The 18,521-nt window shown below is 42.1% G+C and overlaps 1 protein-coding gene across 3 annotated transcripts in view; it reads right to left on the reverse strand.

Annotated features, from left to right (window-relative positions):
* Positions 1-251: 251 nt before the first annotated feature.
* Positions 252-18,521, reverse strand: part of FAM120A (family with sequence similarity 120 member A) — a 53,497-nt gene continuing 35,227 nt past the window's right edge. For 2 of the 3 annotated variants that reach the window (XM_085073161.1, XM_085073160.1), the window contains exons 11-18: positions 16,881-17,130; positions 15,871-15,985; positions 12,490-12,699; positions 11,478-11,661; positions 10,474-10,611; positions 8,611-8,752; positions 4,650-4,746; positions 252-2,160 (exon numbers count right to left, since the gene is read on the reverse strand). In XM_085073161.1, the coding sequence (XP_084929287.1) occupies positions 1,849-2,160; positions 4,650-4,746; positions 8,611-8,752; positions 10,474-10,611; positions 11,478-11,661; positions 12,490-12,699; positions 15,871-15,985; positions 16,881-17,130 (1,448 nt within the window). In that variant the 3' untranslated portion in view covers positions 252-1,848. The remainder of the gene's footprint in view (positions 2,161-4,649; positions 4,747-8,610; positions 8,753-10,473; positions 10,612-11,477; positions 11,662-12,489; positions 12,700-15,870; positions 15,986-16,880; positions 17,131-18,521) is intronic. The other variant, XM_085073162.1, reaches the window with a different exon arrangement.

Here is an 18,521-nt window from a genome sequence, read left to right on the forward strand (position 1 = left end):
GCTCATCCAGTTACACCCCTTGCCAAGGGCAGAGGGACACCTTCCACTGACCAGATTGCTCCAAGCCCTGTCAAACCTCGCCTTGAACACCTCCAGGATTGAGGCTGCCAGAACCAAAGGCCATGCTTCCCTCCTCTGCCTTTTAGGAGGACACTATAGATCCTGCCAACTCAACCACTTGATTTGGGCATAGGAAAAACTTTTATTTACATGTTAATTTTAAAAATACTTGACAAAAAAGGCATACAGTATTTTATACTAAAAGAATAAAGATTTTTATTAAGCACTGTAAGTTGCATTCAATAGCCTTCAAAGACACCACACCACAATCCATCTACAACCAGCCAAACCCAACAGTAGTTCATTCTTGCACAATCCATGAGTTGGGGCAGAACTCCCTTCAACTTACATTAAGATACCTACTTAGCTCTGGCGGGCAGGGAATGGGGAATTACACCTCATTTCTGATCACTAATGTGTGATGAAGAGCATCAGGAGAATTATATGAAAACGAATATAAAGAAATGATTCTGATTTTGAAGTACATTAAGTTTGGAAACACTAACGAAAACATCAAAATGATACAGGTATATTTGCTTATACTAAATTCTTGATGGGAAAGTTCTCAAGAACAAGCCATTTGTTTCCTGCTACAGAAGGGGGGTACTTTTTTTTTTTTGAAGATCAAAGCGTTTTTTTTTTTTTGTTTTTCACAGAATTTCATATTTGCTAATATGAAGGCATAAAACAGCAACAGAGAACAATAATGCATACAGCAATGAGTACACCAGGGTAACGTTGATATTCAAAACGGCTAGATAATTTTTTTTTTTAAGTTTTAGAATAAATGCAACAGAGGTCAATAATCACAAAATTTTAAGGTTAGAGCAAGATCAGTCAATGACTAAACATAGTTAACATCTTTTATAGGACTATTACTGATTATTAGCTTTTTTGTTTTGCAAATGGGCACAGTACTTGTAAGAATGGAAGAAAGAGGACAATAACATGCATAATATTAACTACACACTTTAAAAATCATGAACCATGCAGAAGTTTAGCTCAAATAGTAGTACTAATGGTCTACGTCTGATTCAAAACCACATAGTTCATTGATCACGGATGCATGGTATTAGTCACAAAAAGTTTCCCAACACATTGTGTTTGTTTTGAAAGGTCGTTTGCATCTTCTATGATTTCAAGTTTATCTCCGTTTAACTCGCTCGTAACGTATGTATGATGTCTATTGAACTCAGCAGAACTGCAGTGTTACTGAGAATTGGTAGTTTCAAGAGTTTGCACATTTTTAACACAAAAGAACCACGGCAACGGTGATGAAATTTCAGAAAGAAAAAACTGTGGTTGTGCCTTTTTCCCCCCATAATCATGAAATCAAAGCCTTAAAGAAAGCTTTATTGTGACACAGTAATGCAAAATCAAATATAATGGCATACATATGGTGCCAAGTACTAAAAATTATAGTTTTAAGCTATATATACTTAAAGACTGCCAAAATTTGTTTTCTTTATATTTCAAAAAACAAAACTACAAGCTTTTGTCATAACCAGTTTAAACTTTATGTATACTTCATTTTAAGTGCGGGAGTCAAATGCTCTTCATTCTTTTTTTTTTTTTTTTGTTTTATTGTAGCATTTTGACTACAACTGGTTAAAACTAAAAAAATGTGTTGTTTAAATCTCTGACATCAAAGAGGGATCCGAATTTCCAAAGTCCTCATTTTTCTCTTACGGAAAGGAAAAAATGTACGTAACTGTAGGCTCTCTTTCTTTCCAGATATTCCTAATCCTGACCCTTCCCAACATCCTTCACCCTCTATAAAAAATAAGTTTACTCTTCTTTTTTTAAGACAGTGGCCTCAAGAGCATCATCTTTATGGCAAACACTGTCTGCATTTAGTGCATTTAAGTGAGGATTTGTATTGCACATTTTAGAGTCATTACTCAAGGCACTTTCAGACTGATTGGAAGCCCTGATGTCTCCTGTATTCCCATTCATCTGGGAAGCTGGTTTTTCCTCAGTCACAACTCCATTTTCAGCCAGGGATCCATCTGAAGACACAAGTGAGGATTTAGATTCCTCGGATTTTGACTTAAGTTCTTTGGCTACTTCTTCTGCTGAAGCAGCGTAAGGAGGTTTGCCCTAGTTGTTAAAAAAAGAAGAGAATTACTGAAGAACCAGTGCTAGAAATGTATATAAATGTACAGTCTGATATAAGGACACTAGAACAGGCAGCATGCAGGGCACAGGATCGTGAGTGAACACCAAATATTAGGCATTGCTGAAAGAAGTGGCCCACAAAATACACAGAGAGGATTTTCGGTGTTCCCCAGAGCCTTCTGATGCCCCCCGGGCAAACACTTTAGTTTTAACTTTGATGTTGCCCTCCTTTCACAACATCAGAGCAACATAAATGTCTCAAACACCAAAACTGAGAATCAGTGTACAGCTGAAACTCTGCTTCTTGGTTCATGTATTCTGTGATTCAGTGGCAGGATTCTGTGTTACTCAAATATAAACCCGACTGTTTCCAGCCAGTGGAAGGAGTGCAGAGGCACCATGTACTATTCCCTGCACCAAGCTATATGCTTCCAAGATTAGGAAAGGGTTTCATAAAAAAGCATATAGTAAAATCTTACAAGATTGAGTATAGCCATAAAAACCAGATTGATGCAGCATACAATTAGTTTTTAAGTATCTGTAATTAATCTTAGCGTTCCAGAAATATAATAGGCTTTAAACAAACCAAAATAAGCAGGCTGGGCTGCTAAGAAGCAGCACACTGGTCTGTCACATTGTTCACAAAGTCAAGTGCTAAGAAATGGCTTAAGACATGGACACCTCAAACAGCTTTGCAATATAAAAATCTCCATTTTTACCTACTAGATCAGCTGCACTAAGCTGCTGAAGGATTTTACAGAAGGACTTTGCAGATGAGTCAGAACTGCTGTTCTCTAGCATTCTCATTATGCAGTTCATCACAATTCTCAGTCCCATTCCACAGGTATGGGACTGCACGAGGACAAGGGACACTGATCACTGTCAATGTGCCTCTTAATAGACATTCTTAAGTTCAGTTTTCAAGACATGCTTTAGTTTCTTCCCAGAACAAGAGTGAAAGTCTCATCTTGGGACAAAACAGACCAGTCTGGTGTGTTTGTGATAAATACAAAGAGCTCATTTTGGTCAGATTCCCAAGCTTTGGGGAGGAAGTGACGCGGGCTGACCCTGGCCCCACACAGGCACTGCCTCAGTGAGGCAGAGGTGCCATCAGCACTGCTCAGCAGCCTCAGCTGGCCATCACCAAGTTTTCCCTACCATGTGCATTTTAAATCACCTTTTTCCTCTTCCTGTACAAGGCATATCCTATAGGGCCCTGATGACCACAAAATGCAATGAGCTTAGGTCCACAGAAAATGCCATTTATCGCTCTTCTCCAGGCACAATTTCACACACAGGTCCTTGTGATCACAAGTATTTACCATCCAAATTACACATCATTAATAAAAATGCAAACATCCAACCATGATGGCACTTGTCAAGACACCTGCAGGTACTACCTGAACTACACTCCCATATGTACACCTGTAGTAAGCCTGGAGTATTTGGGGAGCTCGTTTTCAGGATTTCCTTTATTTCAAACCTTAAGGAACTCAAAAATTAGATGCTCTCTTATTAACACAGTGGTTTCTCTTCCATTAAAGATATAAAGTTTCAGATCCACAGGTACATTTGTAGACTATATATAGAGTCTGTGTACAAAGAAATTTAACAAAGAGAAGTATTTTAATTTTTACACCTTTTAAACAGTAAGTTTTACTGGAAGTTAATAGTTGTTTTGTTACCTTCTGGAGAACCTTCCCTCTCTTACTGTCTGACACCTGAAAACACCCCCCCTACTCTCAGGTCTCCCTGACAAATGGCATGTCCATATGACATATTTATTGTTGAAGTTTTTCCAACTATTTACTACTTGTTCATCCATTCATCCAAACTGCATAGCGGCCAGAACCACGGAAAAGGGAAGAAAACAGAACTCTGAAAGCAACTGGCATTTCATACGGATCAGCAGTTTGCCTCAGCTATATTTGAAGGATCCATGGAAGAGACAGAAGTCATGATCCATGGACGCTTTGCAGGGTGTCACCAGAAAAGAACCTGCACTTTGCTCAGGGGCAAAGGCTGCTCTGCTATTCCCAAGAAGTTTAAATTGTGCTCTTAGATCTGGAGCAGGGCAGCAGCAAAGATCCTTCACTGCTACAAACCTTCCTTCATGAGGTTGGACCGTGGTCCCAGAAAAGAAACTGGGGAAGAGTGGGGGCAGGAACAGAACTGCTAATTTGTTTCAGCTTTGTATTTCTCCCATATTCTAAATTTTCTTCTACTCCCACGGCTGGTTAGAGCTGTGTAGGCACAGGATTCATGTCAAAATACATTCTTCCACGTATGTCTTTAGAAGCAAAGTTTGCTTTAAGTGAGCTGTGACAACAGCCTGTCCTGTCACCGCTGTGCAGCTCACAGCTTCCATGTCGCCAGAAACATTTGTAGCTGTTAAAGTGGTGCTGGTCTGGAGTCCACCCCAGCCCAGCCTGTCACAGAGCGTGCTGCAGTCAGGCACATGGCTTCATTACCTGAATTGCTCCCTGGCTTTTATAACCTCGCCCATAGTACCTTCCACCTCTTCCAAAAGTTCTTATCACTGGAGTGGAGATAACTCCTCTGGGACGCCTGGAGGGGTGGAGAAAGGGGACAAAATAAAACATAGTTCAGTTTTGTTTACAATTGCTTTACATTTAGTTTTGCTGGAATATTTTCCCCCTAGATTTACTGTCTAGTGCCTAACAGAAACATGTCTTTAAAGAGGCAAGATGACTAATTCTGAAGTACGGGGCTCCACTGCTTTTGCAATTGTATCAAACCCAGCAAACCTTTTGGGTCCAGAGCAGTAAAATGTCTGATTCTGTATTTCCCTTCTAAAGAAACAATAAATGATACTTCCAAGCTTTGCAGAAATATTTTCCAAGTGTCAACTTATCCTCATGACACTTTAAAACCAGAGCTCAAAATACTTTCACCTTACAAAAATAGAAATTTGAACCACATAGAAGGCCATTTCCCCCATTTAGTAACAGTCCCCCATATAAACACACAAGACAGACAGGATCTGACAAAAGAAGCTAAGGCAAAATAAAAAAATCACCTTGTTTTTGATGGGAGAATACAAAATTATCTAAGAAACTGAGGGAATAAAGGCATTTCACCTGTATCTGACCATGTGGCAAATGGTAAGTTGGGATGCTTTCCAATGGAGACTCCCAACTTAAGCACATTAGGTGGTGATTTTTGGTGTGATTCAGTACAAATTAGATCAGATGAAACCAAAGTTTCTCACTTTGATCTCAAGTTGTGCCAGGGAAAGTGGTTTAGATTAGATATATTTGGAAAAATTTGTTCACAGAAAGGGTTGTCAAACCCTGGCACAGGCTGCCCAGGGCAGTGCTGGCGTGGAACTATTCACAAAACATGTGGATGTGGCACCTGGGAACATGGTTTAGGGATGAGCATGGCGGTGGGTACTGGGTTGGCAGCTAGATCTTAGAGGTCTTTTACAACCTTAACAATTCCCAGATTCAGCTACAACTGCTTTAAATTCCATCAGCTGCAGAAACTGAACTTGGCTATCATTATGTCAACAATACTGCTCTCCTAAAGATTCCTTTTATTTTCTCTACTGGAAGTACTGGATTACTCTAGAAGAACAGGAATGCCCTGTGTTTCCTCTGGATCTGTTGCCTGATACTGGGAGGTCCTGGTGTGACACCTGACCCCACTGGGGCTGGCTGGATCAGCCAAGTGCTGCTCAGGTCCCTGAGCTGAGTGAGACTGAACTGCCCCAGGGGAGCAGCATGGGCCTGTGGTGCCCCCAGTCTCCTCTCACATGCTGTCAATTACCACACTGGGCAGTCAGAAATCAAATTCTGGGGTTTAGAAAACAACAGCAGAGAATGAAGAGAGAAGAGCTGTGGTTTGCATGTAAGTCTCCCTCACTGTGTTCCTTCCTTGCCAACCCCCCTGGCTCTCTTTTTACAAGGTCAAAGTGTGCCCTTCAAGGAGCTGAGAAGGACTTTTCCTCCTCAGAAAATCACACTAAATATACTGATGGATCGAAGCCAATACAAAACAGCTGGTATGATTTTACACAGTAAGAACAATATCCAAGCTCAGCGTTGCAGAGACGTGAGGCAATGGGGTGAAAAAGACTGACTCAATCTCCTCTGCTGGAAGAGATAAAAATGGAATACAAGTGTGCAGAACTGGGCCATTAACTGAGACAACCTGCTGTGCTGTTTCCTAGTGGTGACCTTTGGCAGGAAATAACCTCTGCCAACAAGAACCTGTTGTTGAAAGCGCCTGGAGATTAAGGCTGGAGATCAGGGAAAGGTTCTTCCCCAGAGGGTGCTGGGGCACTGAACAGGCTCTCCTGGGAATGGTTACAGCCCCAAGGCTGCCAGAACTCCAGGAGCATTTGAACAATGCTCCCAAGGATGCACAGGGTGGGCTTCTTGGGGTGTCCTGTGTACAGGGCCAGGAGTTGGACTCGATGGCTCTTGTGCCTTCTTTCCAACTGAGGATATTCTATGGTTCTGTGATTCACTCTATCTTTAGGCAGAACCCATAACATGAGCATGTTTTCCTACTGGTTCTATTTTAGTATCAACTGACCCAACAAACAGGTAAGCTGTCTGCAGTAATTTTCCCTCTGACCTATTCTAGTAACTCTACATGTGAAGAATGCCCTATCAATGATCACGATGGAGACAGGAAGATCTGGGATTGACAGTTTTCCTGTCTCTTTGGCGGAACAACTTGCACCTAAACCCTACTGCCTTAAGACAGTACCTCCAACAAACAGAAACTTCAGGAATTTTATCTCAAAACAAAACCCACTACAGAAGAATCATATTTCTCTGTCATAAAGGTACTGACAGGAGCAGTGACACCCTTTTAGTGATCTGTTCACTTCCCAGATAAGAAGGGGTCTCAGCTCCTGGTTACTGAGGTTCTGCATGAATTCAGGTATTTCCCTCTTCAGGAGATGGAGGAACTGCTCTCCTGTGTTGATGTAACCCAGGTGCAAGCCCAAGGGTGCCCTCTAGACCCTGCTCAGGGTCTTCTGGCAGACACTGGCTTTGGCAGGACACCAACCATCGCCAGCAGCACCTCCCCACACACAGTGCAGGTCACTGGGAGAAGCAACCAGCTTCTGTTCATGGATCCTCATGAAAAACAGAACCGATGATCATCCAAGAACCTCATTTCAGTGGTGAAAAAGGTTTTGTCCACTGATACCCAAACAAGCCTCATGCCTCCTCACCTTTGCTCACTCCAACTGTCTCAAGATGCTACTCTGGAGCAGCACAAGGGTCCCAAGAAGCCCCCACACCTGCATGGGGGCCAGATAGTTGTCTGAAACACCTAAAACAACACTCGATGGTTCTGTTTTGGCAGCTGAATCTCATTCTAGAGAATTGAGCGGTCCTAGCTAAACGTGGCCTTCTCAAAGGTTCAGCTCTGCTCCCACACCAACACTGTGCTGCTGCTGAACCTGCTCGTATTTGTTTCCACTGCTCCTGCCTCTCCCTGTTCCTACAGCAGCTCCCGTTCTCCCAGGGCTTAGATTAACCCATCTCCTCACTCAGCCCAACAAGACAGGCATTCCAACAGCTCTGGCTGACTCAAGCACAAAGCTTCATAGTTAATTTACTGGAGTAAATTAACAGATGGAGTTCATGCAGTGGAGGCTTTCAGACTGCTGCTACTTAGCTCAAGGTGGCAATAAATCCATCAACTTTACTCCATTCCTAATACAGACAGACACAATACATAAATAATTTTACTTGGGGATTGTCTCCTGTAATAGACACAACCTTAATTGAAGATGAGAGAGTTCTGCAAGGCACAGAACCAGCAAGTCTATGGAAAAAAATACAATCTTAGAAGTAATGACCTAGGTATTTTTGTAATAAAATACTTGGTTTCCAGACATGTTGTGCACCTGTAACTTCAGCTGTAGCGAAATGAAATGGAAGAGCTGAAGAAATTAATATTCTTTTAAGCACACTTCCATCATGACTGTAACAGAGAACTATTAAACCCAGAAATGTCCTTCAGGTGTTTTCTGCTTCACAGGATTACATAACGTAGTTATTAAAAAAGTTACCATGCTTCTTTATAAATGTCCTGCCACAAAAAAGAAAGTAGTTGAATGTAATGTATCTATTTATTTCATGGAAGAGAAAGTCTCAAAGTCACCTCCTCATGCACAACCAACCTCTGTATGTATAATTGTCTCAGATTGAGTATGAATTTTATTTGCACATAAAAATGCTTATATCTATATAAATAACTGGTTAAAAACATCTTAAAAGGGATGTCAATGCTTTTCTTGAATATTCAGTGGGTATAATCGACGTTACGTGACCTGAAGTGTCATATGCAATCTCTACGGCCTCCAGCTTTTCCCTAATCATTCCCTTGTTTCCCTAATCATTAAATCCCACATGAGAAGCACATTCTCAGGCTGCCACTTACCCTCTGGCTGGTCCTCCCACGGACACCACCTGCAGAGGAAATGGCCCTCTCCCTCCTCGTCCACGTCTGCTTCCAGCCCAGTGGCCGACTACAGTGCCGGCAATTTCAAGTTTCCCTCCCTGAGAAGGAATAGGTTGGACTCCTGCACATAAAAGCAAAACCAAACCTTGATCTTCACAATCATCACAGCAAAGTTCCAAATGAATGGAAAGATGGTTTGCCCAGATTTCACCACATATCCCATTTCCTCTAAGGATACTGTGAGTTTACTGCTCATTTTGCAGTATTCCAGAAGTGTTAGAACTCCAAGAGTCTGTTTTCCCCCCCTCTTTTTAAAAATAGGTATGAATTCTGAAAAGAAAAATGATCTGACATGAGTGCTTCAGTTTCAATAATTAAAAATATACTTGAGATAAGCCTCAAGAAACAAGGGGAATTTTACAAGCTGGCTGAAGACTGGCTTTTTTCCTGCCCTCCTAATGAAGAAGGAATTCCTGCAGGTTCAAGGCACGTTTTAGCCAACACCAAATATCAGCATAGACCGCACAGATTATATTGGCAATAAAGAACTTATGTGGCTAGCACAGGTCTTTCCCATGAGAATTTTTCTCCCGTGTTTTATAAACAAAGATAAAGTTTGGATGTTATTAAAAACAGTGTCTCGAGATTTGGACAGTTCAGGCCTGGCCAATCAGGCCCAGGGGGAGGTTTCTGACTGACCAATCTGGGTGACCTCTGAAAAGTCTATATAAGTTGGAATCAAAACAAAGTGCTCTTTTTTTCTTGCCACGCTGAGAATCCGGGCCTTTTTCTCTGCTAGTGGCTCAACAGCGACAAACTTACTAGGCAGGATTAGCTGTACTAACACTAAGTTGCTATAAAAATGTGGCATTTAAATAGATCTGGGTTTAAAAGGTGGCTTTATCCCTCCGCCTCCAAGAAGGAAGCTAAAATTATAGCTGTCTAAGATGCAACTGTAGGTTCTGTTCAAGTTGCTCATGTCTTTATACTTATGTTCTGCCCTTGAAGATCAGCTCTGGGGCATAACATGTATGTCAAGAAATCCAGGTATGTGAACTGAGTGAGATGTTATTGGTAAGACCATCAGCACCAAAAGGGTTACAAACCACAGAATTTACACAGCCATAATTAGTCTCCAAATGTTAATAGGCTGGGAGCTACATTACTGATTATATCCAGAAGGTTCCTACTTCCCTGTGCAAGTCCTTCAGCTCCAAATGCAGATGGTTTGCAGGGGCAGAGTTATTCACATATGAAGCATTAGAGTAATGTTTGCTCTTAGCATAAAAGCTCAGAGGCCAGAAAGAACAGCTAAATACGTGGGAAAAATTTACCCTTCACAGGTTTCCATCATCACACATCACAGAGGAAGTGAACAATGGGCACACAGGTAGGGAAGTAAATCCCACTCTTGTGTCCACGCTAGCACTGATACCAGCAAGGAAGGGCTTAGCAGTAACACCAAAGTCAGTCATTTCTATGCTGGATCTTTGCAAAAAGTTCAACTACCCCCAGATTTTGGAAAATCCCTGATAATACAGAGGCAGAGGCCAGCGGGTTACAGATCACCTCTTTGCCTTTGGGAGCACAGGAGACAGCTTGCCTCATTGGGTTTTGGGCTCTCCTGTGTTTGGAGGAGGGTTTCTAGGCATGAGGGGGGCTGGCACTGGGGGCTTGCGGCAGGGACAAGGAGCAGAGCAGACAGCAGCCTGGGCAGGCTCTAGACAGGGAAGCTGAGACAGTTAGGGAGACAGGGAGTCAGTAGGAAAGCCTCAGACCAAACCATACAGTGGAGGAAGCCGTTGCCAGAAGCTCTAAGAAAAGGGGTTTGGGTATAATTACCGCCCTGAAACTTGCTAGTCCTGTTGCTGTCATTGCCAGAGAAGGCTCCGGAGTGTCCTGCCGCTGCTGCCACCCGGAAGGCCCGGTAAGCGCCTGTGGCTACTGTTTCCCCATAAGGGCCTCCGAAGCCATAGACTCCTGTTAGACCCAGGGTAAAGAAAGACAGGGGAAAAGCTGTGAGGGGGCCAGGCAACCGGGAAGGCCCCAGCAAAGAGGTTGCTGCCTCCTTCCACCCTTCTGGAGACAGCTGGGACGGCCGCGCCCCTTTTGGGCCGGGCTCCCGTGGACGATGCTGCAGCACCATGCTGACGGAGGCCTGGCCGAAGGCGTCCTGCTGCCTCAGCCAGCAGGGAGTCTCTGATCCAAAGAGCAGGTCTTGGGGCTTGGAACAGGCGTTGTAAAGGCTTGTGACAATTTTCTGGCAGTGAGCTCTGGTGGCTACAGTCATGGCACCCCTGGAATGCCCATGCTCAGTATCCATACACCTATGGGCCTTGGTATGGAGAGATTTCGAGGAAGGGAGCAATTCTAGGAACAGCCTGGAATGGTTATGTCAGTATTTACACTTGAGGGTGCCAGTGGTTATATGACTATAGCAAAACACAGAGGGGTGGGAAGGGGGAAAGGTTGTCTTTAACCCTGACAGTTAAACTGTGTCTCTTAATTTATAAATGTTTTGAAGCAATTAACTGTGCAAATCAGAGCCTTTTCACATCACCCAGTGTTGATCCATTCCTTTTTTTTTCTAGTTCTACAATAACAGTAAAAATATTTTAATCTGGCACAGTTACCAAAATCCTCATGAAAACACACAGCAATACAGCACATTACATATCACTGGGCTAATAAAAGCAACCCCAAAACACAGTGACTGGCACATGCCAACACAAGCTGACCACTTGCTTTCATGTATTTTTCCTATGAAACTGATCAGGGGAATTGGTCAGTAGTTTTGGGAATGTGCAAGGTAAGGTAATGTGTGGCACCACTGTCCCATCACTTACCAGCAAAGCCTCTCCCCCTGCCCTGAGGTGGTGGGACTGGCCCAAAGTGTCGAGGATACATAGAAGCTGGATAGAAAGGCATGGCAGGTGGAGGTGGGAAAGGGAGAGGATGGTTCTGCCTGGAGAAATTTAATCCTTCTAGGATGCTCTGACGCATCTTTTCAACCTTGGCTGCCTGCTCAGCCTAGGAATAAAGAGAAGGTCACAGAGGGACATCAAAATTCTCATTTCAATTGTATAAAGCTACATTTACACAACAAATTCAAAGAACACAAAATCATCATCCTAAACCTGGACTGCAAACCAGAGTCTGTGCACACAGGCTGAAACATGCCTGGAGGGTTACAACCCTGAGAGGGACCACAGCCACTATCAGTAGCAAAGCTAGGATAAGCTTCCCTCAAGTCAGAAAAAAGAAGGGATACAATTTCATACCTTTCAAAAAAGTTTAAAACAAAAAAAGATTGGATCATTCAGCAAACTGCTTTATCAGCTTCCTGGTTTTACAGTCAGACAATAACTTTGCATGATTTGGATGCAACAAAAAACTCCTTTATTTGTATTTTAAGAGGACTGTAAGAAACGTGAAAAGATTTTGAGCTAAGTACCCCAAGAATGACTTCGCAGTCTGTAAAATCAGTTAGAAATCACCAATTTTCTTTCACTACAAACCCAGTGCAGTTTCGTTCTTGGACAGTCAGACCCAAAAAGATGGGACTTGAACAAAATTTGAACAAAAAAGCAGAGACTTTCCAACTTGGCCATTCATCATATCACAGTGTTTCAGTTTTCAGAGAGGAAAAAAAGCTGAATTCAAGCTGATGCCTCTTATTCCAAATCTACCCAAATACCATCCTACTTATCAAGAGATAAGAGACTAAACATCCATTAGCCATTCTCCTCGTATTTGCCTTTAAAAGCAGAGAGACAACAAGAGGTAAATGATGACAACCCACCCCATGTAACCCTTGTGGGCACACGGGACACTCCATCGTCCTGCAGAGCTACACACCTGACCATCACAGAGGTCGATGAGTGGAACTTTCTCCCGGCTTGCTTTGATGAGCTTGGTCTGGAATAATTTCCCATCAAAATACATCCAGGGACAGCAGTGCTCCCATGGAATCGGCTGTCCACAAGCATCGTTGGCGAAAAGAGCCATATCCACACCGCTCATAAATAGAGCAGACAGCTGGATTCCGCGGGGATCCAGATTCTCAATCTGTTTAAAAATGTGGTAAATTTAGTAAGAATGTAATGAGATGTAATTCAAAGTTATTCCAACAGTTACATTCTTTTCAAAACTCTTGCAAACAGAGGGATTTTAAAAGGTCATCGAGACTTTCCAAAGTCTGAGCAGAAGAATGCACCGGAACCTCTTGCTTGTGCATGCAGAGCTGCAATCTTTAGGAAAGCTGTGGTCCCATCCATCTCCTCTGGAGAGCAGAGATAAACACAAACCCCTCTATTTTCTCAACACAAAGCACAGGAAACTATTTCTGAAGAGACTTATAGGAAATTAACACTAGAAAACTTCATTGAAAATTTTATTCTAAATAATTAAGTGCTTCTGAGAAGTGCAATAGAATATTTCAGGAATGAGCTCAATGCAAAATTGCATTCTTCTTCCCATGTAACAAATTTCCTTCTGAACGCCTTTATAATGGATTTTCTATTAGTTTGATTCAAGATTTTGCTGTAAGAACACATCTCTTCATAACAAAGTAACGTTTATGCATACAACAGCTTTATTTAGGATGCAGGATACAGACACAAGGTAGAATTAAACAGTGAGTAACAGGTAGTTGTCAAAGCAAAAAGGATTTGTTTGCAGCAAGTGTATTTTTAGCTCTGGTGTAAGAAAATATCACTACTGGTGTTCTCTGAAATTCTTCTAAAAATATCAGCCCTTACTTGGGAACATTTTTCAAGACCTTGGTATTAAATTTTAAAATTAAATTCCATTACCACCACCCTTATGCCTAAGCAATCTTTAAGATCCCACAGACTATCCCGCTCATTTTGCAGATACACAGCTAGGTTGAAATTCAGCTGCTCCTTCTGTCTGACTTCACAAGCTGCTTCCTGTGAAGACAGTAACAACCCTGAAGGAATTACTACATCTTCTGGCTAACCAACATATCTTGTGGGAGTAATCTGCATTACTTTATGTATGATTGAAAAATAAAACAATTACTATTAAACCAAAATACTATCTGCTAACACTGGCCTTTTGTTTTGTGTAGAAATAGGAAGACTATTTTCTCCAGGAATTCCTTTCTTAGGATTCTAAGAACAGTGACTTTCACAGTGGAGTTTCTTCCTCTTTCCATCAGATCTTAAGAGAGAAGAGAGACTTTGATGACTCTATTATAGGTACCTTTGCCAAAATCTCTACCCTTAGATGTCATTTAGGCTGTGGGCTCACCATCCCTGGAAGTATTTAAGGCAAGGTTGAATGGGGCTTGGAGCAACCTGGGATAGTGGAAGGTGTCCCTGCCCATGGCAGGGAGTGGAATGAGATGGGCTTTGAAGTCCCTCCCAACCCAACCCAGTCTGTGATTCTGATTTGTTTATTGTGTTGTGTTTGGAAAACACACATTGTAGACCAAGTGGCTGATACACGAATGCTCTTCAATGCATCCAACCTGTTCTATAAAACTGTCATTTGAATTTCTGGTGATACCCACAGGTACAATTACTCAGCTTCAGGAGAGTTTGGGCAGGTGCCTTGAGCCACACTCTCATGAGCCTTTGAAAGACTGTGCTACACTCAGCCAAGTGCAACCCTTGGCCCCTCAGATAAGCCACCTGTATTGTGAGCACACAGAATAACTCATTGTCAGGTCATTCCTTTGGCAGAGGATGGCCATGTGCTGCCCTGAAGACAGAGTACTGCTCCTCATACAACAGACACAGCTGTCATCTGCTCTGGACCATAACTGCCTGGGCTCTGAAAGACCTGGTCAGCAGACAGGGGTCCCACACAAACATCAACACCTTGCAAAGGAGCTTCAGCACACACCTGAATGAGTCTCCCAACAGACAGGACCTATAGTTAGGCTGCTTTTAAGGTATTACCCACAAGCAGCACTCAAACCCCATGTTCTCAGGAACCTTATACACTTATAACCTGTGTCAGCAGTGATCCAGTCCCAAGAGTTGCAGCAAAAAAGCAGCTGTGCACTAACTCATGGGATGCTCACTACAGCTGTCTGCAGTGCTGCACATCTTTTTCAGCAATGAGGAGAGAGACAAATAAATGTCTTCCTAACAGATTTTACACATTTATTTATGATTTTTCTGTTGGCATTCATCATATATGACAATTTTTGCTTTCTGTTAACTCTGCCATTACCCTTGCCAACAAGTGAATTCTCTACTTGCTGTGTGACAAGTTCAAACCAATTTTAAAGTGGATTTGGCTTTCTTCGCCTTACACTGACTAGTACTTTTATGACTAACTGCTAAGTTTCCATGAGCAGATTGATTTGGTTAATGGATTGAGGCTGAGAAGTCTTTACCAGGTTGCTACAGGCAGGAACCCAACCCAGATTCTACTCATCAGCCACAAAGTCTCAAAGCTTTTTGGCTTTGAGAACCCTCTTGCAGACCTATTTCGTGACAAAACATTCCTTGGAAAAGCCTAATAGTTGGCATCTGCTATGAGTTTAATTATTGTTTCTCCTGAGAAAAGGGATGCTAGTACTGCTGCCTATATCTGTGCCCCTGCCCAGGGTGTTCTTGTGAACATGAACCAACTTGGGAAACAAGGGCCTTTTCCTCCCTGCTGCTTTGCATTCTGTACTTACAGCAAGGATACCACACTAACTGGCAGTCAGCCAGCAGTATTTATTTCATGTAATGCCACTTCAAGATTTTAACTTTTAAAATCCTCAAAACAATGATTCCTACAATTCTATGAGAATCCATAAACTGTTTTACTTGTTTCTCCTGCATTTTTCCACTCAAGATTATATACATCTCTCCCCATTCTTACACTTAACTGCAAAGACCTTTTGAATGCCAAATCATAAGAAAATACTCAGGCTAGTATTTAAAATCACACCGAGAAGCAGCCTCTGTTTTCCTTCATCTTCTCAATGGAAGCACATTTTTTGAACTTCCAGACACAATTACTGAACAAGTTGTAAGAAAAGGTTCTGCAGTATAGAATACATTTAGGATTTTATTTACCTTTCTGACTAGTGAAACAGAATGGATTATAAATCTCTGCAACAATTTAAACCACTAAGCCTAGTATTTTGGAAAGTGTAAGTGATTGTGCAAGGCTTTTACTGAGACAGGCACATATAGATCAGCCACTAGTTAATTCCCAGATCAGCTGGGAAAAAAAATCTCTTAAATTAGGTAAGTTATAGTTAAGAATTACCTTGAGTTCCTGAAGCTGGTCAGGTTCATAGAGCTTTGGAGACAACGCCTGGGCAAGGAAAGCATCAAGTTCCTGGCGACGCAGTATGCGCACCCCTGGCCACTGTACCATATACCTGTAAGAGAAATACATCCTCATTCAGTGGCTTCTCAGTGGATAAGTCAAGTGGGATTTTAGGTGATCAGAAATCACCAATGCATATTTAGAACATGTGACAGGAGAGAAACATGCTGTTTCAGTGAAGAGAAGCTTTAAGAAACCACCTTTTTTGCATACTATAAGGAGAACGGTGTTTAAGTGCTCAAAAGGCAACATGGAGTTCAATAGAACCAAAGACAAATTTATATTTATCACTCTCAAAAATTGCTCCAATTTTATCATGTGTAAAATGTTAACCTTGGATGCTGAATGAACGATAAGCTAGTTGTCTTAAATAATTACATCAAATGTAAGCATTTCCCAATTCCTCTGTCAATTTTCAATCTGAAAATGAATTTTTCAAGAATTGTTCATGATTTTCAAAAAAAGTTCAGGATTTTGGACCTTGTGACTTTCTCTTTGGAAAGCTGAAACACAGAATTATACTTCTACTGGTGATTATCATCCCCTTAGCTGGATGAGCAATTCTAGCCCAGGGAGCTCCACACACCACACACATCATCACAGGAAGTTTGGATCCCAATAACCTGCCATGCAGCTTTCTCTGAATGACTCTCTTTTGCTGTGCACCAGAGAGCCTCTGAGGCCCCAAAAGTTGTCTTTTACTAAGCTGAAGTCTTGAGTACACTGAGGGAAAACTAATTCAAATGATAGAGCCTCTCTGCAACATATGATCTTTTTGTCTTCCTGTCAATCCTTTAGAGACTGAGAAAGAACTACACAACATGCTTTTCCACGACCAAACCAATGCCCCTCTCCTAGAGGGGCTGCAAATGTGAATTAACACTTTCTACAGAGATCTCACAGTAAAACCTTTTCTTGATTCTGATTATCCTGGAGGTGACACTGACCTTAGCACACAGCAGAGCACCATAAGATGAGTGGGCACATTAGTTGGGTTGAGCATTGCTGGTGTGTCCGATCGCATACAGGCTAGAAATGCCCTCATCCGTCGGTTCTTGTCTTCCACAGCTTTGCCCAGCCACAGTTTCTTCAGGTTTGGGCAGGTCCACTCCCTGAAGGCGAGAGCTTCCACCAGCTCAGGGGTCTGAGGAGATTTGCCTTTGTAAGCAGCCCATTCCTTAATTATCACTGGTGAAACTGCACAATGGCAACAGCAGAAAGAAACAGGCTGAGTTAATGTTTCATATTCCAGCATTTATTTCCAACTTCATATACAAGAGATTTTGATTCAAAAAGCATCACTTTGAGACTGCAATAGTGTGCTGGATTACACTGCCAAACTGGTAATTCAAACCCCACATGAACCATCTTTTAATTGTGATCACTTACAAATAAGGTGTACACACAGGTGCATACACTAGGAATATCATGCTAATATTTTCAAATGAACATACAATATAAAGGAATGACACGTATTTTTCTAAAACAAACAGCACAATTTCCCCTGGAAGTGTTCAAGGCCAGGGTGGACCAGACTTGGAGAAGCATGGTCTACTAGAAGGTGTCCCTGCCTATGGCAGAGAACTGGAAATTTATGGTCTTTAAAATCCCTTCCAATCTAAACCATTCTGTCATTTTAACTTTAATGTGCAATCTTCCCCTTAAATATCTGTGTCATATCTATGTGTGATCATATTGTCATATCTGACAATACTTGTGTGTAATCAGAAACGTACACTGAAAAATAAAAGTAGTACAAAACCACAAGTATAATCCCTATGTGCTCTTTTAAGAACAGTATGATCCTAGTGATTTTATTTGGATCATACTTAAACCCAGTATTATCATACTCATCTGTAGCCGTTCAGCTACTGAAACGGAAAGAGATCTCAAATATGGGGGTGGGGTTTGGAGTTCTTCTGCCTAAAAATTTAACAAAACATTACATAAGCCTTCCCATTTATTGCACTGCTTTCTATGAAGAGGTTAGTGGCTTTGTGCCTAAGCTCCCTTTCTTCCACACTAGCACGAAGACAGTTTCTTCTACATCACTGCTAAATCATCTCCCTTGTTCTGTTTGAAGACAACCAGAATAGAAGTTCAAGTCAAGGCTGAGACACGTAGGTACCTTTGGCCTTGGAGCAACCCCGAGCCTGACACAGTTCACAACGTGTCTGCACCCTTCTAACTCCGAGCCCAGTTATGCAGTGTGGAAAGATTCAAGGAACTTGTTAACGCAAGTTCAGGTTACAACCTGGGGAGATTCCCTGAGGGAGCCCAGACCTGCTCTTTCTCCTGGAAATCCACTGGATACAGCCCAGGGAATGCGTCCCATTGGTGCCAGCAAAGGTCTGACAGCTACAAAGCCTCCTTCAGCAATGGGCCAGCAGACTAATGTGTGATTCTATAGCCAAGGGCAGGCAAACCACAGCAGAAGTTGTGGTCAGGATTAAAGAAAGAAACTCCAGAACATCCCAAAGACCTCTCCTGCTTTTCGGGAATAAACCCAGTCTAGCATTATAGCTACCATTCACAGAGCTCAGAACAGTTTTACAAAGATCACACACAGCAATGCAAATGAACATTCT

Source organism: Lichenostomus cassidix, chromosome 12 (assembly GCF_008360975.1).
Source record: "Lichenostomus cassidix isolate B80296 chromosome 12, HeHo_3.0, whole genome shotgun sequence".
Classification (NCBI taxonomy): domain Eukaryota; kingdom Metazoa; phylum Chordata; class Aves; order Passeriformes; family Meliphagidae; genus Lichenostomus; species Lichenostomus cassidix.